This window comes from Populus euphratica, unplaced genomic scaffold (assembly GCF_000495115.2).
Source record: "Populus euphratica unplaced genomic scaffold, PopEup_1.0 scaffold249.1, whole genome shotgun sequence".
Lineage (NCBI taxonomy): Eukaryota > Viridiplantae > Streptophyta > Magnoliopsida > Malpighiales > Salicaceae > Populus > Populus euphratica.
Window position 1 is genome coordinate 163,143 of NW_011500130.1, and position 24,587 is coordinate 187,729.

At 34.5% G+C, this 24,587-nt stretch overlaps 4 protein-coding genes across 7 annotated transcripts; 3 read left to right on the plus strand and 1 right to left on the minus strand.

Annotated features, from left to right (window-relative positions):
* Positions 1-1,233: 1,233 nt before the first annotated feature.
* Positions 1,234-6,548, plus strand: LOC105110361 (dolichyl-diphosphooligosaccharide--protein glycosyltransferase subunit STT3B). Its single transcript, XM_011005381.1, has 6 exons — positions 1,234-2,360; positions 2,867-3,403; positions 4,181-4,635; positions 5,035-5,157; positions 5,907-5,966; positions 6,152-6,548. The coding sequence occupies exons 1-6, from the start codon at positions 1,434-1,436 to the stop codon at positions 6,279-6,281; spliced, it is 2,232 nt and encodes a 743-aa protein (XP_011003683.1). The 5' UTR covers positions 1,234-1,433; the 3' UTR covers positions 6,282-6,548.
* A 3,554-nt stretch (positions 6,549-10,102) lies between these two features.
* Positions 10,103-14,058, plus strand: LOC105110362 (uncharacterized). Of its 2 annotated transcripts, none has more exons than XM_011005382.1 (6): positions 10,103-10,624; positions 10,719-10,783; positions 12,117-12,203; positions 12,286-12,428; positions 13,298-13,400; positions 13,504-14,058. In XM_011005382.1, the coding sequence occupies exons 1-6, from the start codon at positions 10,152-10,154 to the stop codon at positions 13,722-13,724; spliced, it is 1,092 nt and encodes a 363-aa protein (XP_011003684.1). In that variant the 5' UTR covers positions 10,103-10,151; the 3' UTR covers positions 13,725-14,058. The 2 variants fall into 2 exon arrangements, with proteins under 2 accessions (XP_011003684.1, XP_011003685.1); XM_011005383.1 differs by having other exon boundaries at positions 12,298-12,428.
* Positions 14,059-15,389: 1,331 nt separating this feature from the next.
* Positions 15,390-19,162, plus strand: LOC105110363 (ribosomal RNA processing-like protein). The gene is made up of 2 exons (XM_011005384.1): positions 15,390-17,228; positions 18,760-19,162. Exon 1 carries the CDS (start codon positions 15,526-15,528, stop codon positions 17,218-17,220), a length of 1,695 nt encoding a protein of 564 aa, XP_011003686.1. The 5' UTR covers positions 15,390-15,525; the 3' UTR covers positions 17,221-17,228; positions 18,760-19,162.
* A 609-nt stretch (positions 19,163-19,771) lies between these two features.
* LOC105110364 (uncharacterized) lies at positions 19,772-24,170 on the minus strand. Of its 3 annotated transcripts, none has more exons than XM_011005387.1 (4): positions 23,992-24,170; positions 23,596-23,792; positions 23,299-23,429; positions 19,772-20,969 (listed from the first exon to the last, which is right to left on the minus strand). In XM_011005387.1, exons 2-4 carry the CDS (start codon positions 23,737-23,739, stop codon positions 20,165-20,167), a joined length of 1,080 nt encoding a protein of 359 aa, XP_011003689.1. In that variant the 5' UTR covers positions 23,740-23,792; positions 23,992-24,170; the 3' UTR covers positions 19,772-20,164. The 3 variants fall into 3 exon arrangements, with proteins under 3 accessions (XP_011003689.1, XP_011003688.1, XP_011003687.1); XM_011005386.1 differs by having other exon boundaries at positions 23,596-23,795; XM_011005385.1 differs by having other exon boundaries at positions 23,596-24,170.
* Between the last annotated feature and the right edge of the window lie 417 nt (positions 24,171-24,587).

Genomic DNA, 24,587 nt, shown 5'->3' on the forward strand with positions numbered 1-24,587 from the left:
TTCATGCATATATTCTCTTAGATTTTGAATTTTATTTTATTTTTTCAGGGTAAAAAATAAGTCACAACACAATCGGTACCCCGTGACTTGTTTAACTAATTTGCATGATTTTCCCTTATAAATTCTAAAAAAACGCCAACTTCTAATTCATTGTTATATATACATTGTTAATTTGCACTAGTTATAACTCAATCCTCTCAACTTCATGTATTAATTCCAACCTCATTCCACCTTGAAAATAAATTCCCCGGTGGCATCACAGCCTCAAGGTTGAACCCAACAGTTCAAGTATTATTCAATAATTACAATAATACATAATCAATTAAAAATCCTCAACAATAACCAATATTTGGTTACAGAAATTCAATAACATGTCAAAAAAAATTCAAAAACTCATTGGGGTTCAAAATCAAACTTTTGGAGTGGTAGGAATCAAAATGAAGTTGTTGGAACGATCGAGAAATTGTTGGCAGCGGACTCAAATAGTAGTGGTGGGTGGACCCATGCGCTACCATGACTGTAGGTGCATTTTGGGGTTGACCATCAATGTCTCCCGCTCCTTGTCACTCCCATGCCAGTGATTAAGACCACCATCACTCTATGAGCGAGATCGGAGTCGATTTCTAGCATGTCCTTTCTCTCTCTCCACCGTTGTTTATTTTTGGGCTAGACGTGTTTTGATGGAGAGAAAAAGGTGGGTCACAGTGGTTGGTGATGTTTGATGGTCGGTTTTCGTGGCGGATAAGATGTTTTGGCCAAGAAATAGAGGAGAGGGGGCTACTCGTCCGTCGGAAAATAAAGAGAGATACTGGGCAGCCATTTGTCGACGGGAGGAGATGGATAGGCGGTCACTATGGTAGGCGGTGCTGGCTGATTATGGGGGGGAGAGAGAGATGTTATTTTATTTTATTTTATTTTTTCGAATTTTCTCCCCCTTCTTTGTGCAAGTTATTCTCTCTCTCTCTCTCTCCCCCCAAATTTCTCTCACTTTCATTACGTTCTTATACGACCGAAAATTCCTACCTTATATTCCATTTTTTATTTATTTGGTATTCTTTATCATGCTCGCTTATTTATTTATTCTAGCAAATAAGATCCCAAATAAAAAAAGTCTTGGTCTCGTTCCTTTATCCTAGAATATGCCAATCATAAATTGACAAATCATCCATCCCATCTCTAATCCACTTGGATTATCATTAAACTTCATTTAACCCTTACTTCCCCAAACAAAACTTAATTAGCCCCTACTCTAATCACACTCTCTACTATGTATTAGGGCTTTACTAAAAAAAAAAAAAAAAAAAAACATAACATCACATCACTTCTCCTTGAAACCCCAGAGCTCAAACTCCAGACACTATCATGAAACCTTAAAAATGTCAAAACCATAAGAATCACCAAGCCCCTGTTCAATTTCTCTCCAGAAACAAACCATGGCAGTCACCAAAACAGAACCCATAAGCGGCAGCACAGCAAAATCATCAGGACCACCATCATCAATGTCTCTTAAATCGGATCTGCAGTCAACACTATCGCTCAAATCACTGAAACTCAAGACCAAACAACAAGAACTCCTCATCCGTGTCTCAATACTCTGTTTAGTCTATGTTTTAGCTTTTATCACTCGTTTGTTTAGTGTCTTACGTTATGAGTCAATGATCCATGAATTCGATCCTTACTTCAATTATCGAACTACCCTGTTCTTAACTCAAAAGGGTTTTTATGAATTCTGGAATTGGTTCGATTCCGAGAGTTGGTACCCTCTTGGACGTATCATTGGAGGAACCCTTTATCCTGGATTGATGGTTACTGCGGCCATTATGTACTGGGGTTTACGATTCTTACGTTTTGCTGTTCATATTCGCGAAGTTTGTGTGTTGACAGCACCCTTTTTTGCGTCGAATACTACGCTTGTTGCGTATTTTTTCGGAAAAGAGATATGGGACACTGGTGCTGGGTTGCTTGCTGCTGTTTTGATTGCGATTTGTCCTGGTTATATATCGCGATCTGTTGCAGGGTCTTATGATAATGAAGGGGTTGCGATTTTCGCATTGTTGCTGACTTTTTATTTGTTTGTTAAGGCAGTGAATACGGGGTCTTTAGCGTGGGGATTGGCGTCGGCTTTTGGGTATTTTTATATGGTTTCTGCATGGGGAGGTTATGTTTTTATTATTAATTTGATACCGCTTTATGTGCTGGTGTTGCTGATTACCGGGAGGTATTCGATGAGGTTGTATGTGGCCTATAATTGTATGTATGTGTTGGGAATGTTGCTTGCTATGCAGATTCGGTTTGTGGGGTTTCAACATGTGCAGTCCGGTGAGCACATGGCAGCTATGGGTGTGTTCTTCCTGATGCAGGTTTGATGCTTAAATCCTTTCTTTTACTACTTGCTGTAATGATTTTAAGTGGATTTGTGTAGTTTGCCTTAATTGCTTGTATTGTGTTGGGTTTCTTGTAGATAAGGATGAGGCCAAGTAACAGAAGGTTTTTCTAAATGGAGTACTATGAATTGACAGTCCTTGAATTGATATTGTTGTTATCTTGAGCTTAAGAATGAGATTTTGTTACTAGTGTTAAACTACTGAAATTCGAAGGTGTTTTTTGTTTTGATGTCTTCACAGTTTAAACATGGCATCCGTTTTGCTTTAGTCTCTCAATCTAATCCATTTGCTTGATTTTTCCGGATACTCACAAAAATGTGAAGTTTGATGCTTGTGGAGTCTTCAACTCTATTTCTTAGATTTATGTAACTGTATATGATATTTGTCTAGCTTATATTGTCATTATAGGCTTTAACTATGTTAATCAGAGCAAAAACGCTATTTTTCTTTGGATATGCACTAACACTGAACTATTTTTTCAGGTGTTTTATTTCTTAGATTGGGTTAAGTATCTGCTAAATGATAAAAAGTTGTTTGAAGCCTTCTTGAGGATTACTGTGACCTGTGCAGTGGGTGTAGGTGCTATTGCTCTTGGAGTTGGCACAGCATCTGGGTATATTTCACCGTGGACTGGCAGATTTTACTCTTTGTTGGATCCAACATATGCTAAGGATCACATCCCCATCATTGCATCTGTCTCTGAGCATCAGCCAACAGCTTGGTCATCTTTCATGTTTGATTTCCACATCCTCCTTTTCCTTTTCCCTGCTGGTCTGTATTTCTGCTTCAAGCGGCTGTCAGATGCCACAATATTCATTGCTATGTATGGCCTAACAAGCATGTATTTTGCTGGTGTCATGGTTCGGTTAATTCTTGTTGCTACACCTGCGGTATGCTTAATTAGCGCCATTGCCGTTTCTGCCACTATAAAGAATTTGACTATGTTGTTAAGGACTAAGAGCAAGGTTTCCCAAACTGGTTCTACTAAGGGAACAGGTGGTGGAAAGGCTTCTTCTAAGGTGAGTTCTTTACACTTGATTAGAGTTTTTTTGCCCCTCCATTCTTTTGATTGGTTGTGAAGATGACTGGTTGTATTGTTGCTGAAATGAATATTTATATTCTCTTTATCTGTGTCAACTGTCCTTAATAAATTAGATGCCTGACAGAATCTGCTTGCCAATGAGCTTGTTATCTATATTGGAAAACCAACTTATCTAAATAATGTTGCTATTCTGCATCGCTTGTGGGATAATGTCTAAAGTTGATTTTAGGACACCTTTCATTATTGTTCAGCCATGCTCAACTCTGCTTTAAGGGTCAGCAGTTTTAGTGTGACTTCTCTATATATATTTTACTTATGCTAGGACTTGCTGCTGATCTCAAGACAACCTCCTTTTAGTCAAAGAGTTTTTGCTGATGGTGTTTTCTAATGAAGCTATCGGTTTGCATTGCTGTTCTTGTTTCGTAGTTTTGATAATGTTAATTGCCTTGTGTTTAAGAGTTTGGAGTTGCATTTATATGATGGTGTTAATGTTATTGGCCACTCCTTCACTGGGAATTGGCAAGAAAGTGATTTTTGATGAGCTACTTTATAGCGTTGAATGAATTATGAAGCTTTGATTTCAGTAATGCTGCCATTATTTGGTCATGGTCATTACCCTCTCCAGTACATTTGGACCAATACAACTTTTTGAATAATACTCCTATTGAGTGCTATTGTATTGGAGGGAGGTTTCCTTTTGCTTTATTCTGGTTATTATTTTATATAATGCTGGTTTTATTTGATGTGTGAGCAGGCTTCGCTTGATCAGTCTCAACCTTTTCAAAGAAATGGTGCTATTGCATTGCTTTTGGTTACATTTTACTCGCTCAGTAGGTATGCCATACATTGTACCTGGGTTACATCAGAGGCCTACTCGTCTCCTTCAATTGTCTTGGCTGCAAGGGGTGCCCATGGTAACAGGGTCATCTTTGATGATTACCGTGAGGCATACTATTGGCTTCGACAGAATACTCCTCCAGATGCTAAGGTGATGTCATGGTGGGATTATGGGTATCAAATCACTGCCATGGGGAACAGAACAGTTATTGTTGACAATAATACCTGGAACAATACACACATTGCCACTGTTGGCCGTGCAATGTCATCTTATGAAGATGAGGCGTATGAGATAATGAAATCACTTGATGTGGATTATGTGCTAGTTGTCTTTGGGGGTGTCACAGGCTATTCTTCTGATGATATCAACAAGTAAGGCTCCAATGTTTTTAATTGAACATTATCTGCATTTTATAAGATCCTGAATCAGTTTACAGTCCATAGTTTGTGTTCTTCTAAATAATTTGAATTTGAAAAGTGTGGCATATACCGTTGACATTACCTAACCCTTGAACCATATTCTAATTGGTTCAGGCAGGAGTGGCTTTATGTAATCTTAAATTCATTTTCCCTCCCATATTAAACTTAGACTGTGTGAAACATTTCTTATTCTGGACTGATTGCTGAAGCTTTCAATTATGGTCTGCACTGCTATTCTCATTTCTGGTTTATGAGTTTCTCTGGGCAACAACTTTGATAACACCGATCTTCTTAATGTTTGTGGGTAGTGTAGTTTTTCATGTATCTACTAAAGTTATTCATTTGCACCAGGTTTTTATGGATGGTGAGAATTGGAGGCGGAGTATTCCCTGTAATTAAGGAACCCGACTATCTTGTCAATGGAGAGTATCGTGTTGACAAAGGTGCAGCTCCCAAGATGTTGAACTGTCTCATGTAAGTTGCTGTTTCTTATTCGTGTTTCAAATTTGCTTGATTAGTCTTGTTTTATGTTTTAGTATTTGTTATTTATTCTTCTTTTTTTCCCCTGATATAAACTGAAATATGGTTCCTTCCAAGTTTTGCCCATAGAGACTGCAAAAATTGTCAGATCTCATGTAGTTTGTGAGAGTGAGGAGTTTGAAGGTGCCTTTCCTCTGTATTCTCATTGCATCCTTCATTCATTATAGGATATGGAATTCTGATATGAGCACTGCATATACCCACATCAGAATCATAAAGATTTACGCTCATATAAGTCTATTGGAATGTCTTTTTCGTGCAATTTTCTGCATTACATTGGGGTTGTCATGCCAACTTATTTTAATAGCTGTACCAAAACAGCCCTTCTTTTCTGTGTCAAATCATGCCTTATAGTAAAAGATACATGCGTCCTACACGCAAAATTACCTGCCAATATTTTGGTTTTGAATCTTTATATTTTCATTTTCCTCTAAAATTCCATGCCGTTGTTACATCTAATACCTTTGGCTGTAACTATGTCTTTCTTGATAATTCTATTGCGCTACTTTACTTGATCTGCTATTTTGACCTTTGACATTATTGTGAACCAAGGAAAAGTTTGAGTTCCAACATTGAGAAAGTCTGGCCTCATTGAATTATGATTGTATAGTGATCACGTGTTACCCAGTGCAGTTCGATTTTTGTAGTTTAGAGAAGTTATACCATGTATTGTTGGTGAATAGGTACAAGCTATCCTACTATCGATTTGGAGAGCTGGTGACAGAATATGGGAAACCTCCAGGGTAAGCTCAACATCCATTGCCTTCGTTCTCAATTTGTTTAGAATTTACATGCACTGGGTGTGGTTGGTTGGAGTATTTCTGGAAGTGACTGCCTCGTGATTACTGTTTGGACTCTCTTTCGTTCTGTGAAGTTGATCGTTCCCTTTGTTTTTCTTCTTTTTTGTAATTGATCTGTGCTTTGGCAGGTATGATCGAGCTAGGGGGGTCGAAATTGGAAACAAGGACATTAAACTTGAACACTTGGAAGAGGCATTTACGACATCTAATTGGATTGTTCGTATTTACAAGGTCAAGCCACCAAATAACAGGTGGTGAAGTGTTTCATTCCACTGAGGAGGAGAAGGGATTTGGTTGTTGAACTGCAATCTTGAGTCTTGAGGGATAGATTTGACCATAGAAGTAAAAAATTATTAGTAAGAGATTGAGCTTGTGACATTCAAGGCATTTGAATTTTCTGGAACCGAATTTTGGAGTTTCCTCCATCCCTTCACCCCATCCTTTAGAACCACTTATCATGCTATGTTGCTGATAAACCATCTTAGATCCTCGACTGGTTAGTATCAAACTAGATATGATGTCCTTCCTTTGCGCGGCCAAACAAATTTTTTTATGTAAAGAAAGTGACAGGTCAAAAAAATTTGTGTCTCAAGTTATTGGTTAAAAGTGATGATTTAAATAATATAAAAAAAATAGAAAACATTAGTTTAAAAAAAAAAAAAACATAAGGGGAAGATATGTAAATCTAGGTGAATTTTTTAAAACTTGTTAAAGTTTAATTAAGAAGCTTAAATGTTTTTTATTTTAATTTAATTTTAAAGAATAAATGATTGAAAAAATTATTAATAAAAAATTGCAAAATAAAAGGAACTACTGAAAAAAAAATTGAAGTTAAAATCTAATGGAAAAAAACCAATAAGAATGAAATTTTAAAAAAATTATTTCAAAAAAATATATAATTAAAAGTACAAGGACTCAAGATTAAAAATTATATGAGTGAAATTAAAAATTATTTGTAATATAATAAATTATTTATAAATTAAAAAATAATAAATAAAAAAATATTAAGGGCTAATTTGATAGAATCCAGCCAAGAAGATAAGAAAACAAAAGGTTTTTTTTTTAAAAAAAAAGAGAATTAAACTCAAAAAAACAAAAGTAAAAAAAAAATGTGACAATCATGACAAACTTTTTAAACTTAATATAATATCTAAATATCGTATTTTATGAAAAAAATTATTCAACTTCAATAAAAAAATATAATTTTTAATTAATTTAATTTTAAAAAATAAGATTGATAGAAAAATATTAACAAAAAAAAACTATTAAAACAACAAAAAAATAAAAATAAAATTTAATAGAAAAAACTAAAAAGGATACAATTTAATTAAACTGGTTCTATTAGTTGTGGGGCATTAAACTGGTTCTATTAGTTGTGGGGCATGCTTATGGTTGGCTTAAGTAAGGATACAACAAAAGCCAGTTATGTTATCGTTAATAATTTTTTTATATATTTTTTTAATTTATATAAATCCAAAAACACTGTTAAGACTTAATAATAATAACAAATATGTTATAATGAAATCAAGGCTAAAAATTTGAATGGTAAGAGTAATGTAATAATTCTATTATTTCATTAAATATAAAAATGTTTTTGTCTAGAAAGCATTTGAATATTTTATTTAAGGGTTGTATTAGTAGTTTTAATATGCATTAAAAATAAAATTACCAAAATAACCTCTTATAATTTTTAAAAGATATTTATGTTATAATGAAAATATCATCTTATCCTAAAATAAAGACAAAATATAAAATTGCTGAGTAATATAGTAATTATACTATTTGTATAATGAATACTAATATGTATCCTAGGACATAAAGAGCTTAGTTTTTTTTTGGATAATGTATCCTGGTGACTTCTTTTGCGTGCGGTTCATAGATCTTGATTAAAAGAAGGTTTGTCTCTTTAATTATCTTGCAGAAGAAAGCTATGATACCAAAAGCATATTCATCCAGTCAACTTAAATGCGACTTCATGTTTGTAGTTTGATTGCCACTAAGGGTGATCATTTTAATATTAGTTTAATTTCTACTATTTTATTAAATATAAAATTAGTTCAAACTGATTGGTTTAGTTTTAATTTAGTTATTTTAAAATAAAATTGATTTAAACATGTTTGTCTTGGTTTGACTCGGTTTTTTTTCAGTTTAACTTGATTTTTTTATTTTAGTTTAATTTTTTATTTTGATTTGGTTCGGTTTTTTCAGTTTCGGTATTATAAAACCTAACCAAACCTGTCAATTTTTTAAAAATTATAATTTTTTTCATGATTTAGTTTTTTTAGTTATTGTTTTTCCAGTTTTCTCAGTTTAATATGTTTTTTGGTTTATTTTCTCACCCCTAAATTTTAATGATTTTAAAAAAATATTTTTAGTTTTACTATTAAAAATTTAAATAAAAATATATATTTGATTAAAAATATTATAAGATGTATTTTTACATGTAAATAAAATAAAAGGTAAGTCTCCATAAATTAAAAGCAGGTTATTTTAACTTCTACATAATCAAAATTTAAAATGCAATTATTTATGAGGTTTAATGTATAAAAAAAATTATTTAGGTTAACCAAACAATTTTTTCATTAGAAAAAAGCAAAAAGATACCGCAATACTAAATAATATCTCTCGTGAAAGGCATTGTTTAATATCTTCATTAAGAATGATAATTTAATATAAATATGATGAATTCTGAACGAAGTTGAATAAATGGGTATGTTTTGAACTCGATCAATAATGAATATAATATAAATACTGTTAAACTTAACCTAAAATTTACCCGAAGTTAACCTGGAATATATATTATATAAATATATTTTTAGAATATTTATTTATTTATTTTTAATATAATATAATATATACTTACTTTAATATCTACATAATATTTTTTTTTATTTTTTATTGATTAATAAATAAAAGATATTCATTAAATATAAAAAATAAAATGAATAATTTTTAAATATCTAAATTTTGTATTTAATAAATAATAAATAAAATATAAATATCAACAAATTCAATCCACTTTCAGAGCTCCTATAACTTATAAGCTGGTCTCTAAATGTTGGAAAACTTATTACAGTTAAATTTCTATAAATTATTACCCTAGGACCATGCAAATTTAATAATTCATTGAGATATTATTTAAATTTAAAATTTAAATCAAAACCAAATAAAAATATTATTTTATAAAAGTTATTAATTTAGAGACCATGAAAAATTAATAATTACTCAAGATATTATGTAAAATTTTAATTCAAGTAAAAACCAAACAAAAATATTATTTTATTAAATTTATTAATTTATCAAGGTTATATTACAATAACAATTAGTCCCTTAACTCCGATTGACAGTTGATTTATCAACACATTTGTTGATATTTTTCTAAATATCATACATGTCATTAAGAAAAATTGAAACTTTCTATTCATTTATAATATTTGTTTTTTATTTGAAATAAGTTCCTTAAATTTATACTGATTTAAAAAAAATGATTTGCAGTTTTTCATCACAAGTTTTTTCAGTTTTTCATTGAGTAATATAATATTTTATTTTATAACAAGCTTTTTTTAACTGTGGAAAATATTAATTTTGTGTTTTTATATTTATTAAGTGCTATAAATTTACCTATTTTTTTTATTATAAAACTCATATAGAAGATGTTTTTTAAGTTAACGAGTATAAATTTTTCATAATAATTCTTAATTTGGATAAAATAAAATTGATATTTTATAATTAGAATATCACAAATATAAAATATTAAGACTAATGTTATAAATCATGATTTTGAAGTTTTTTATGAAAAAATGTAATCTTGTCATATACTTTTTATTCTTTTGGTAAAAAAAAAATAATGTTGTAACAAATGAACAAGTTTTTTTAACTTTTCAGTTTAAAAACAAAAATTGGAAAAGGAAAGGAAAGAAAAAATAGAAATGAAAAAAAGGAAATGATTTTCTCCTAGACTCTAAGATGTTATAATAAGACAATGGTTAATAAGAGTCAAGGGACTAAGATATAAGTTTTTAAAGAACAAGTACTAAATTATAACATAATTTAGAAAATAGTGACCGAGAAATAATTTACTCGATAGTATTTTATCCTGTTTCCTTCGAAAAGGAACGAAGTCCAAACATGCAGTTGCAGGGGCTTCTGTTTACTGGTTGCTGCTCCAATCTTCCAGTAGCTGACAGGAGATACAACCTCACAGCCAATCCCTCTTTCACACTCAAGCACAAGTCTTCCTCACTTAGGGCACACGCTGCCCTCAAACTTATCCATATTCAAAGAAGCAACAGCACCAGTACTTGTGCCAGAGGTTTGTTATGGAGATGGGGGGTGTCTAAAGTCATCTCCATTTACTTGTTGTGTTGCCTCAATCTTGTAGCACTGGCTCAAGATTATCCATCTTTATATACTTCTTCGTATGGATGTGAGGATGTTAGCAGTTACTATGCAAGTGTGAAGGGATTAAAGGGGAAAGCACTGAAAAAAAAGCTTTATTCTGTTATCGCCAAGCATCAGTCACTGTCTTACAAAGAGGTTTGGGATGCCCTCAAGTTTCTTGATGCTGCAAATGTTGATAGGCCTCAAGCTTCATCTGGGATGTATGTATTTCTCTCTTCTTCTTTTTTGGTTTTGTGATTGTGGTGCTAAGAGTTTTGTTTGTGGTAGTAATTGAGGTGGGTTTTGTATATGCAGTGTTGAAATTTACTCTCTGAGAGCTGTTTCGAAAAACTTAGCTGGAAAACCTGAAGGATGGAATAGTGAGTCAGCTAAATTCTAAACTTTGATGCAGTTAATGTCTTTCTGATTCTTGTTTCATTCAATTCTTAAAGAGAGAGCATTTTATTAACACTAGGACCCATGATTTTGATTGTTATAGATATTAATTTGTTGCGCAAGAGGAGACGGGAAGGGTGAGCGACAGTGTTGTTTGGGAAATAATAGACCATTTGAGGGGAAGGTCTCATTGTTTTATAGATATCTAATTCGCGGAAATGATATCAGAATAAACTTCTTGATATCCACGACTTGGCAGAGACAAGAGAACTGGTTCCCTTTTTTTCCTTTTGGTAGGAATTTGCCAAAGCCATTTGACCTCGTAAAGTTGCCACTCCATGTTTCGATGCATTCTTGTTGATCTATGAATGGCTAGACTGGTAATCGCATTCTTAAAGAGAACATTTGATTGTTATAGATATCTAATTTGTTGCACAAGGGGAGGGGAAAGGGATTGACGATGTTGTTCGGGAATATTATACCTTTTTTAGGGGAATATTCTAATTGATTGTTATAGATATCTAATTTGTTGTCATGACATCAGAATAAACTACTCCTTGATATCCCTAACTTTGTGTGGATGAGAGAAATTCGATGCTTTCCTTTTTGTAGAAATTGGCCACAGCCACACGGCCTTGTTAAAGTTACTGATCTCTCGTTTTTTCCAATCCTATATATGAATGGCTAGTTGACCGAAATTTTCATTTGGTAGGTTTTTCTTGTTTGTGTGCTCATTGTTGTTTCTATTTCAAGTGATCATTGTCTATCCTGATATGTTTTAGATCTGTCTTTGTTTTATTTTTCTTGGTTCACCTCTTTGGCTGTATTTTCTTTTTCGAGTGAAGACCCTTTGGTTTTGTAATTATGCTTACACCTGGGTCGCCAAAAGCTCATCAAAACCTATGCTTGCTCTGTTCTGCTTCCACTTACTGTTCCATCTAATGAATGTACCTTCAGTTGATAAGGGGGAGGAGGGAGGGGAGAGTTTTTAAAATGGTACTTAAAAATCTTCATGGGATTTCTTTGATGCAGAGACAACTAACATGCACCCTGAACATGTTCCATCCTTCTAGATCTTAGTTATGAGAAATTGAGAAACAATTTTATCATGTATTTTCTAGCTTTAGGTGGATTGTGCACTCAGAACTAGAGATTATGTCACCTATGTGATGCTATATGTTCTAGTATATCAGAACATTTTATTTCATCAACCTTGGCATAAAACAGTTCACCATCTTTCCTGTTTAATCCAGTTATTGACTATGGCATTCTTGTTGGCTTCAACGATGTCAAGTTTTCAAACTGCTGCATTTTCAGGGGAACATTTGTGGCCTCGTTCTTATGGGCTAATTAGTGGTCCATCCTTGACTGATTTACATAATATTCGCCCAGCTGATGTGAATGGTGAGAGAGGCTGCTGCTCTTCATGTACAATTGATAATTCAATCTCATGAACTGATGCCATCCTTAACTGATATATAGTTAGAGTTCCATGCAGTAAATTCATCTCGGGGAAACAAGTACTATGGAGAGTGCAATAAGAAATCAATACGATGTCTAAAGCCTGCAAACAAAGAAGCTGCTTCTGACACGGAAACAGACAAGGAGAGATGGACACCACCTACAAAGGTTTTCTGCATCTCTTGAACCTACACGCTTTTCATCAGCATATAATTGATTGTTATTACATGCTCTTGAAACAGAGGACACAGCGTGTAACAAGTTGTGCATAGCCAGGATATGCTTTAGGTTGCTTTTAATGGGCATAAATAGCATTTGTTTGACGCTGCAGTTAGGACTGGTCAAGTGAGACTTTAGCCTCATATATTCATATAGTTTAAGAATGTGTTTTGCTAATGTGGAATCACGCAGGATTGCCTTTGAACTTACTAGCCAAAAGAAATAAATTAAGATATTATTTTAAAATTCATCAATGGATTCAAACCTCACATTACAAGTGCTTGACAAGATCTGCAAAGAAAGCATTTCAAGTTGATCAAGAGCCCTATTTCATCTGGAAAAGTTAATCAGGATTTTTTTCTTCAAGATTCTTAATCAGGGATTTTGATGTCTGCTAGCTATGAAATATGCTGATGTTGCTGCCATGTTTCAGTTGTTGTGCCTATATCATGTTACTAAGTTTGCAATTCCAGGTTGCATGCTTTGGCCTTTTTCCAAGTTAGGTGGAAACTTCATGAAATGTCCTGATTTTACCTTTTCTTATAGTAAAAGGAAAACCTCTAGTTGGGTTTCCAACTCTGAACTGATTAAATCACCTTAATCAGATCTGATCACACCACCTCCTCTCAAGCGCACTGGAAGCATGTGGGAGGTGCTAATAGCCCCACTCCTATGCCCTTCTGCTGATATGCTCATGTTGTTCGCTTGTTCTGTTTTATAATGGATATCGACTTTTGTATACAGAGACATGAAACACAAATCCGGCTTCAATTTTTCTGGAACTCATTGACATGTGATTTTCGTTACTTGACTTGCAGGTTAGAGGGGATATAGCAAGGGCAATAATGTACATGGCTGTGTGTTATGGGCTTCATCAACCAGGTGGACAAAATCTTCACCTTTCTGATTCTCCAAGCATTGGTAAGTTGAGAAAAATGGTCATGAGTTGATAGAAGGAATATCTGCAGCCAACTGCATACGATGTTTGCCAACCTACCTTTTTTTTTGTCGCTTGTTTTTGTAGAGAACAGAGAGATGGGACTTCTTTCCACTTTGTTAAAATGGAATGAAGTTGATCCACCTTCAAGAGAAGAGAAGCTGAGAAATGACAGAGTCTGCAAGTTTTATCAGCACAATAGAAATCCTTTTGTCGATCATCCTGAGTATGCCAGTCTTATATGGAAAAGAGTTACCCCAACCCACCAAAATTGGCATTTTCCTGCCAAGAAGGAATTAACGAAGTGAGTTGAAACACCTAACAAAAGAAGAATCAAGAACAAGGCATCTTGTTATCTTGAAGAACAATTTATTCTTACACCTAAGGTTGTTCAGCAAATGATGGGAAAAGCAAGAAGCTTCCATGAAGAATCCTTGATTGTGGTGCAAGACCTGTTTTGTACCAATGACTTGTAACTACAACAACAATTATTGGTTTCCTGACATTTACATGTCATCAAAAGAATGATAATCGGGGTGGCCCCCATGGCCTTTCCATGTTTTCTGAATCCAAAACAGTTCAAGGCTCTTGTTGGCACTGGCAATTTGGTGGAACTAGTATGCTATTGAGCCGCGGCGTTATATATTTTGCGTTAAAATACAAAGATAATCCTTAACATAATACGCAAAGATAACGTTTCCAGATTAAAAATGCAAGGCATCCATGGATGACATTGCAGATCAGTGATGTAGCAGCAGTCACCATACTTGATGGTTCAACCCCTTCTTCCTGGCAAATTCTTCCTGGCAAATTACATGCCTACACGGTATTCAGTAGAACATGGGGATTAGTTATGGTACGTGCAAGTTGGTCCGAACACCCCACATAAATAAATAAATAAATAAAAAGTAAAGAAATCATAAAAAAAGTGAAGGGAATAAAGTTACATTTTCGTGGTGAGAGAACAATGGACTGTTGAAAGACCAGCCTTCTCAAATAAAACCTTAAATTAAGGAAAAAGGAAAATGACAAGACAATTATTTTTAATGAACTGTGATGATCCATGCGGACAATTATCTATAAGAAGCAAAGCAAACATAATAAAATATAATTTAAATATATCATTAAATAAATAATAACTGGTTTATAGAAATGTGGTACTACTTTGATTCTATTTGAAATACATAAAAAAGATAAGTTTAAATTGTAAAGCATTATTTACAATTATTATTAAATCCTGTGTAATAGGTTAATTTTTAAACTTTTTAATCTGATTTTTTACTTAATTTGGATTTAAAATTAAATCTAGTTGACTTAACAGGTTCTAAAATAATTCAAATAACCAATAAAAAACATGGTTTGATTTTAAAAAATAAAAAATAAATTTAATATTAAAACAATAAGATATTGAATCAATCTAAATTTTAGGATTTAACTTGTCAAGTTTATAATTTGAATTATAAATTTTTATTAAAAATTATTATTTATTTAATTACATAATAATAAAAATAAATATTTATAAAATCAATGCTAGAATATTATTTGAAATTGTGATGGAGATTAGTAGTTAGTAGTCAGCAATTAGCAATTAAGGGGTGTGTGAGAGAGTTTATCACTACAACGAATTGAATTGATATCATTTCAAAAAGAGAGGGACTGCTCTACCCTTCTTTAGTAATAGATTATTTTGAAGCTTAATGCTATGGAAATAGGATTTGAGCCCGTAATCATTCTAACTCTGTAATAAGATACTTTAAAAGTATAATTTGAGCTCATAATTATTTACAAGTGCAAGGAAAATAAACTTTAATATCTCAATAATAATAATAATAATAATAATCTATACGGGACCCGTTAGAGAATAAACTTCAGGGACGTAATTGAGATCACCTATACAGTTGGGTGACTAATATGAAATATTTCAAAAATTAAAATAACGTGTAACAAGAGAAAAGTCCATATTCCCTAAAACTACCCCTAGGGTTTTCACTCTTCGTCCGTTGTCACGTATCAGGAAAAGGGGAAAGCATCGTGGGCATATACATACATCTTAGCTCTCTCAAATTCCTTAAAAAAAACCCTTGTTTCTTCTCTCACCAATCAAGAAAAATGGAAGAGGAACTCCACATCCAAGCTCAAACGTCGAAAACCCTAATAAAACAACTAGCATCAAGCGACACAAAAACCCGAAACAAGTCCTTAAAGATTCTCTTAAACAAATGGTTACCTTCACAACCTCAAATCTCTGAGGAAACTATGAAGAAAATATGGAAAGGGCTGTTTTACTGTATGTGGCATGCTGACAAGTCTTTAGCTCAGAACCAACTAATCAACAAATTGAGTTCTTTACTTACTGTTATTGAAGTTGAATCTGTTTGTTTTAGTTATTTCTCTGTTTTCCTAGTTACTATGAGAAGGGAATGGTCTGGTATTGATGGGTTGAGGTTAGATAAGTTTTATCTTTTGATTAGGAGATTTGTGAATTCTTTTTTTGGTTTCTTGAAAAAGAAGGGGTGGGGTTTGGATGTTGTGGAAAGGTTTATGAGGGTTTTTGTGGAAAAAGGCTTTTTAGCTGATGATAATTTTTTAGGGAACGGTGTTAATTATCATGTTGTTTCGGTTTTTGTTGAGGAATTGAAGGGTTTTTTGCCGGTGAAGGAGGCGGCTTTGGAGGTTATTTTTGGGAATTTTGTGAGTGTAATGGGGAAGGTGAGTGATAAGGTTTTGCTGGGGAAGATTAAGAGTAATGTGTTTGATCTGTTGTTGCGGATGGGGAAGGAATTGTTGGAGGTGAAGATTAAGGGGGATGACGTTGGGGACAATGATGAGGTGGTGATTTTGGGTTCAATTGCTTTGGTAATGGGGTTCTCTAAGAGGTTTTATGACTTGGGTTCTTCAGTCGAGTGTTGTCAAGGGAATAGGAAAGTGGTTTTGGGGTTACATGAAGTGTTTTTGAAGTTAGAGAAGGATTTCGTGGCCTCAGGGATCAAGGTTGCACTTCCAGAGAGTAATGATGACGAGGATGAAGAGGAAGTACCAGCTTTGGTTCCTATTGATAGTGGTATGGGAGTGGAAGGTTTGAATGGTGACGTTGCTAATGGGCCTGGTTGCAAGAAATTGAAGAAAAGCAAAAGGGCAAAGGAGTCGGATGGTAATAGCAAAAAGGCTAAGAAGAAGAAAAGGAATGTCATTTCCGGTTCCCACAGTGAGAGTGATTCTATGACTGATGAGAATGGTCATGAGGATTTACCAAATGGGGAGAATTCAAGCAAAGAAAAGACTGTTGATGATAATTTGGTAAGGTTTGATGAATCTGCCATAGCAAATCTTCAGAGGCAATTTGAGAAAGTTGCCGCTGAAGTGGGCATAGATGAGGGTGTCACTAGTGCCTGTGATTTTCCTAAAGTCACTGGCAACGGTAATCTCTCCAAAAAGAGAAAGAGAGCGAAGAGGGTGGAATTGAAGCAATCTGAAAATCATGAATCGAATGGCGAAGAAGATGCTGAAGCTGGCACAAGCACAATGGCAAAGAGCACTGAGAAGAGTGCAAAAAAAGTCCGGTTTTCCATGAAAAACAACTTGATCTGGAAGCCCAGCACTCCTTTACCACCACAAAGTTTGAGAATACCGCCTTCTGTGACCCCTAGAGGAAGTGCACTTAAAAAGGGGATACCTCCGGGTCCAGTTAGGGAGATGCCTACAAAGAAAAATATGAAACAAAGAGCGAAATCCATGAAGAAAGTAATCAAAGGCATTTCCCCTGCCACTAAGCGCGTAAAGAAGTTAAAATCACTTGCCGTCTAGATTTCAAGGTTCGTTGTCCTGTCTAGGATTTCCTCAATGCTTGATCATAACATCTTGTGCGCATAAAGATTTGACATTTCAGTAGTGTGTTTCCTAGTCTAATTTAAGTCTGATGAGTGTTTAGTTCTTCATCTAGTGAAACTCAGATGCGTCAGGTTAATTCCATATGCTTTTATCCAATAATCAATCATTAACTTAAGCTGGGAATTTTAGCCTTTTCCTCGTTGGATTGTATTTTTTTCGCTTTTCTCTGAATTTCTAGAATGTTTTGGCTACTTTCTTTGAGAATTGAATTGAGTTCTGTATGAAAGGGTTGTGTCCTATTTAGAGTATGGACTAAGTCTTCCTTGATTGTTATATTTGATTGTACTTGTTTTTTTTTTTTTTTTTTTTTTTGTCTATGAATGAGATCCAAGGGCTGCAGCACCTGAGAAGTATGGATATAATTGAGAGAGGCTATCAGTGTATTTATGTATTTGTTGCGCATTTAATCATATAACGTGTAGAAGGCAGGGACTATGATGGCTGCACCTCTTGTGCTAATATTTTATTAAGGCCTAATCATTGTTAAGAGAATACCAGTAAGAATCTCCGGTTCTTATTGTGTTTGCACTCTAGCATTGAATTTTGGTTGTCTTGGATTATTATCCTCGTTATTTTTTATCCTAGATGTATTGATCTTAATTCCCATATGTTGACTTGATTATATATTACTTTTTCCCTTTGTATTTTGTTATGCTTCTGGTCTACATACCCTGAAATCTTGTGAGCGGTTGCAGATTTTATTCACAAGGAGCCATTAAATTGTCTCACTAGACCACAGATTATCTATGAACCCCAGTTTCCTCCTTTTAGCCCTTGTGAATGAAAGACTCGATTTCAACCGATTTCTACCAATTGCCTACAAATTAGAAACAGGAAGCTATTAAGATATATATTTGGTTATGTAAGTGGCAAACTCGAGCAATATTGCTGTAATGACTGATTGGTTCCAGCTTCTAATGTCCCGAGGGTGACTTGTTTATGCCATGGTTATGTTCTTTGGAGGCATCCCTTGTCTTCTTGGAGCCTTGCATCAAATCAAGATCAGTATCGGTGGCTGTTGTGTATTTTGATTTTTAGGATTTGGATTCCAAACAAACTAGCCTCGCTACTCTTATTATGGATGGTGATCTCAGAATGCTGTTTCACTAGCTTCCATCAAAAGTATTATCCTTGCAAATTTTGTGACTAGGAGAATCCCCCTCTCCTTTGGGTCATGGAACTAGGTCTTATTTTGTTGCAACATCAAAATTCTAGCCCAACTGTTTTACCCCTTTGTTCTGGACTTCATGGTAACTCTCTTCTTTTTTACGTCATCTGATTTTCTACTTGCTAGGGAATTCTTCCTGTTGCCATTATTTTTATTCTTCCACGGGAAATGTACCTTTTGTTTAGCTTAACTAAAAGAAATAAGCAAAACACAGGTTGCTTCCGGTAGATAGTATTGCTTTATGGATGGATGCAGATGAGTCATGATGTCTAGTTATTTGATTTCAGGATGGACGTTTGGAAGGCTCGTGAGATAATTTGAAGACTACAAGTCATCCGACTGAAGCACCTGATGATGTGCAAGCGGAGGGGAGCTGTGAAGATGTGCAGTGCTGGAAAATGCGTAGTTGGAAATGGTGTACTTATTTCCCTGTTCGAATGCTGTACTCGTCACTTTGCTCTGCAGTCCTCGTACTCCTATTTGCTTTGAAAAAATGGATCTTCTCTTGATTGTTTTGTTTTGTGATGCAAATACAGGAAATATCTTTCGAATTTTAGGCCATTTTGTGCCACCGTCATTGTGACATGGTTCTCATTTGCAAATGGGCGATATTCTTTTTGGACTAACCTGTGGATGTTGTGCCGACTTACACTTTATTCAAGCCAAAAAGGCGAATATTTATCTGATTCATTATCCATCTTCTGGAAATAATGCATTCATGAATAATAAGTACCACACAAGATATTTATATTGCTGATTCATGATCCATCTTCTGGAAATAATGCATTCATGAATAATAAGTACCGCACAAGATATTTATATTGCTGATAAGCTTAAATGCAACTACAAAATCTGGACTGTGGAGTCGTATTATCCAATTTGATGGTTGTTCAATTGCATCAGCCTACTTTTGGAATCCAGAACATGGAAATTCATTACTGCGGGTATTTTATTCTGTATTCAAAATTGAAGTTGCCGGAATTTCAAATTTTGCCAACTATGAAGCTCTCAATGGTGTGCCGTCATTCCTTTCGTTCTTCAATCCATGTTTGATGTTGATGGCCGCAGCACGACAAGGCATCGCCTCTAATTATCATAAACCTAAATGTCTTTCTGAATTTGGTACGCTCGTATAGCCTTTGTTGGCTGCTAAAGACCACGTGAGTCCATGACCATGAACCACATAGGTCCCCAGTAAAATCCATTTTAAGGTTTTGATTCTACCAAATGACTTAATTCAGCTCAAAATGATACTTCTCAACTTTCAGAAACACAAGACAAAGAAAACAGAAAAAAGGCTGCGTCTCGAAGAAGTCAAAATACATTAAATGAGCAACTGAGTATAACATGAAACAATGGGGACAAATGCACTTCCAACGAATAAGGCAAGACAAATGGCTTCATATACAAATACTATATGACAGTTGAGAATATGATCTAGATTCGAGCAACCTATTACAAATCCATAATGGAAACCGTAAAAAAGGAATTCCTTTTACCTTTCTCCTTTGGAGCTCTTTTCGAGGAAAACACAGGATTGTATTTCTTTAACCTTTGTTTTCTTGGCCTTACTCCTATTTCGACAGCACTCTTTGTAGCTATACGTGACATGTGGCTGGTGGCAATGATATCATTCCCAATATGTTGAAGTACAGAAACAAATCAATTCTATGAGATTGCAGTGGACTTCTGCTAATCAAGAGCAGCTTTGCTCCTGCGTCCAGATATTGGCTTTGGTAGGCCATCGAATATTGGTATACTGATGGCTGCAGTTGAGAGAGCCTGTAAATCAGGTTTCAAACTCCACTTTGAAGTTGGCCAAACAGAAGAGGAATAGCTGTTCTCCTGGTCCTGCAGACTGGGCGTGCTTGATGATTTACGAACTCCATCAGACACGTCACCAATTATCGAATCTCCCAAGCCCACTGGCATAGCATTCAACCATCCTGGCTCTGATTCAGCAGCCAGTGATGTTCTGCTTGCTGATTTTGGTCTCATGGATAGACCTTTTCCTGTTACAGGTGAAAAGGGACGACTTCCACCATTGTTCTCTTCTTTCAACAGCTTTTCTGTTGTGCCAGATCTAGGATCAGCATCAGCTTTCTGGCGTCTTCTAACAAATTTCTCATTGGATTTCTCACCCTCCCCTTCTCTAGCTTCTGACAGAGGATTGTATTCTGCTGCCAAACCATTCTCAGACAAGAAATCATCGGCCAAATTTATAGATCTGTGACTGCTATAAGATGGGCCAGATACTGGTGTAGCTCTATGCAGCAGCCCCTCATTTAAGTAATCCAAGCTTCCTCTTCTGTAAACAGCCATCTCCATACCTTCAGCTGAATCCCTGTGTTTTGAAGATTTGAGACCATAGAACTTCTGTAAAGTGCTCATAGCTGGAGAAACCTTCTGTTGAGGTGATTTTAGGCTTAAAGACTCGAGTGTTTCCAACACATTCGAGTGGCGTGGCCAAGTTGGTGTCATGTCAACATCATTTCCTCTGCAAAGAAGTTAGAGCCTTGTTACTCAATGCAAATCTGATGTCTTTGCATATTTAGATATTGGGAATTATAGGATCACCAAAAGCAAATAATTGTAAAGAAAATCTATAATCTAAAACAATAAGTCATTTATCCTACCTTAACCTAGGTTTTTGTGAACTAATTCATATTTCTGCAGATGTCTCCAAAAACTACTGAATTGATAGTAGTTCCACAAAATAAAAAAATAAAAATTTATCAATGATAGTAGAAGAAAGCAAAGTACTATTGTAGGAGGGGGGGTAAGGAACAGAATGGAACATCAGTAATCTACTATGCCTTTCAGCTCATTATAATAGGATTTGATATTCCACGCAAAGGCTTGCTTGATTATCTAGCATTAGAGTGTAGCAACACCACGAAGGGAATGTGGCAGCAAACAAGTTTTATTACAATGAGAATATAGCTAATGCAGATATTTAAGAACAACACAGACGCTGAAACAAATCCAGAAATTTAGTTATCTAGCTATCTGGCATCGTGAAGATTAGGATAATGCTGCTCTTTCAATATGTACTGAATGCAAATGAATTGAGAGAAATTGATTTTAGCACGGTATGTCTAACAGAAATCCCACTTGCTACAAGAGAAACACAAATTAGTAGACATCCCAGATGACAAATCAAAACAACAAAAATATATTAGAGAAAGAACTATCATGCCAGGCTGTATCTTCCCAGGCAAGGAACTTGCATTAAGTTACAGATTAAAAACCTGGGAAGAAGGAACCTGCATTAAGTTACAGATGAGACCGTACCAAGTCAAAATGACCAATGACTTCAAACAGCCACAGCCACTAATTTTAAAGAAGATTAAAATAACAAACACATTGGAGATGCCACAGTTCTTTTCTTCTTCTTTTTTTTTTTTTTTGTAAAGAACAAAATAATACAAGTTAAAAACAATTAAAAAAAGTGAAACAAAGGAGGGAGGGGAGGGAAAGATTGTAGAGGAAAAGGTAAACAAGAAGAAAGAATAAAGAATGAGGTTAGCCTCCCAATACTTATCAAGAACAATTGAAGTGGCCCGAAAGCTCTTTGGAGATAGGGAGATAGTCCTCTTAGCCAAAAGACACCCTCAAAGGCTCCCCCAGGAACTATGTGTGTATGGAACTTAGTGCCAAAGACATGTCAAGTGACCACATCTCCGATATACGAGAGTGACCCCGCGGGGGGGGGGGGGGGGGCCGGTTGTAAACCAAGAACAGCGTCTTTGATGAGAATGTGTCTCAAACCTTCATGTCCCCAATCCTTAGAGAGCATTCTAACAAGCGATCTAAGGATTTCAAAAACTCATTTGACCTCTAACACAAAAAGGCAGGGCTTCACAGTGTCAGCTTCAGTTGCTAAATTATGGTGGGGAACTTTCATGGATCTTGTTCTTCATGTTGATGAATATCTCAATAACAAGTAAACATGTAATGCAAACTATGAAGAAGAAACTGAAGTCGGACCCTTGTTCCTCAATCCTACAATCTTGTCCAATCAAAGCTCAAAACAGTTAACTAGACCAGAGCAGCAATTCCACAAGGTTCCTTCCTTCTATTTTTTTCATTGTCCACTGTCACGCAAGGTTCCCAATTAACAAATACAATGGTGAAAGAGAAAATCACATCTGGTACTGTCAAAAGTAAAAAGAATGTCCCCACCTATTTCAAAATATTTTTTCTCTCTTCCACCTTTTGATCTCTCCTCAATGTGTCCATCTCTCTCTATGGAGTAACTACTACTAGTTACTCCAGTAGTAATATAAAATTTCTTGTCCTCGGTAATAGAAAAACATTGGCAGAACTCTTATTGCTTCCACATTACACCAGTCAATAAAAGTTTTTTATATGGACAAATTAAAAACTTGCCCCATATAAGACCCTTCCAATCTTTTTCAACACTGTTTGAAAGGAAAAATGCACAGCAGATCAACATTTAAAACAATCAGAATTCACAAAAACAGAATAAGCTGTCCAGCAGAAAATGGAAGGTGAAAAGGGATTGACTTCGACAATGGGAGCTGATCGAGTCTGGTAATCCAGTGAAGAGAAGATACTTCAAATGACAACTCAGCAGAGTTATAAACATTGGAAGGGAAACTATCATTGTCAATATAAGTCTAACAACTAATGTTATATCAAAGTAGAATACAAATTTATAGGCAAGATATAGATAACGATGGCCGAAACATGGCATCGAAACTCAGGAGCAAGGACTATATCACAACAAGTGCAGAATCCAAATAGAAAAGGTAGGTGATATAGTTAAAAGCTAATATTAGAGTATAGCAGGCAATTATTACCCTGGAGAAGCAGAACCTTTAGACAAAATGGGAGAAGGTGGATGTCTTCCTGGTAATGGTATAAGCAAAGTCTTCAAAGCAAACATTTGAAGATCTGTAGATAACCCATTTAACCTTTTGATGTCCGCCACCTAAAAATCACATGACAACAAACAATCTAAGACAATTTATACAAAACCCATATCATAAGAACACACAATAAGCAGTTCCCATCAAGAAAATCATCAAGAAATCAAACAGACCATCAAAATAAAACAGGGAAAAAAAACCCAAATTCAAGAAGAAAGAAACACCTACCTCAACACCATATTTGATGGCAACACCAGCAAGAGTGTCCCTCTTAGAAACTTGATGTTCTATGTAATTCTTGCCATTGCTGCTATTACTGTCACCGCTTCCTCCTCCGTTACTAATAGCAATATTACTATTTGAAGGAGACATTTTATTTGGGTTTCTTTCTCTCAACTCACAGATCAGTTGCTACCTTTTTTTTTCTTCGAAGGATGGAAAGAAGGGAGAAAGAAAAAGAAACCCAATTCGTTTCAACAGTGGAATTAAGGCTTAGATCATAGAAAAAATAAAGATTTGGAAAGAGTGTGTATAAACAAATATATTAAGAAAATAAAAAATAATAATAATAAAAGGGGTTCGATAAACGGAGACTGAAAATGGAATCCAGTTAGATTCTCTTACCAGTAACAATCATCATGGGATTCGGCTTTTGCTGTTCTCTAGTTTTGACCATGTAAGAATAATGTACAAACTATTCTTGCTAATTTGATTTTATTTTATTTGGAAAAAAGTATTAAAGAAAGAGGTAGAGGAAAAGTCAGTGCCTAAAACTTCAGATGTTAGGCAAAGGATACAGAGAAGGAAAGGAGACACCTGTGCGTTGCTTAAACAGGGTCACTAGTAATATTTTATTAATTACGTTTTAGATTTATTTAAGAGAATAGTAAAAAACATATTAGTGAAAATATTATTATTATTTTCATTTTTTATGAGTTATGAATTTTATTTTTTTATTTATTTTTTAATATAAATTTAAAAAATAATTAATAAAATAACATTAATTACTAAATTTAACAATATTTTTATAGTTTTTAAACTTGTCTAGATCATCAATCCGATTTATAGTTCAGGTTATGAATTTTGGTTAAATTATTAGATCATTCTAGATTGATTTGTATTTTTTTTTAATAAAATAATGTTATTTTTATTAAAAAAATAAATAATTAACAAATTACAATTAAATTATTTAGATTTATGTTTTTTATAAAAAAATTTAA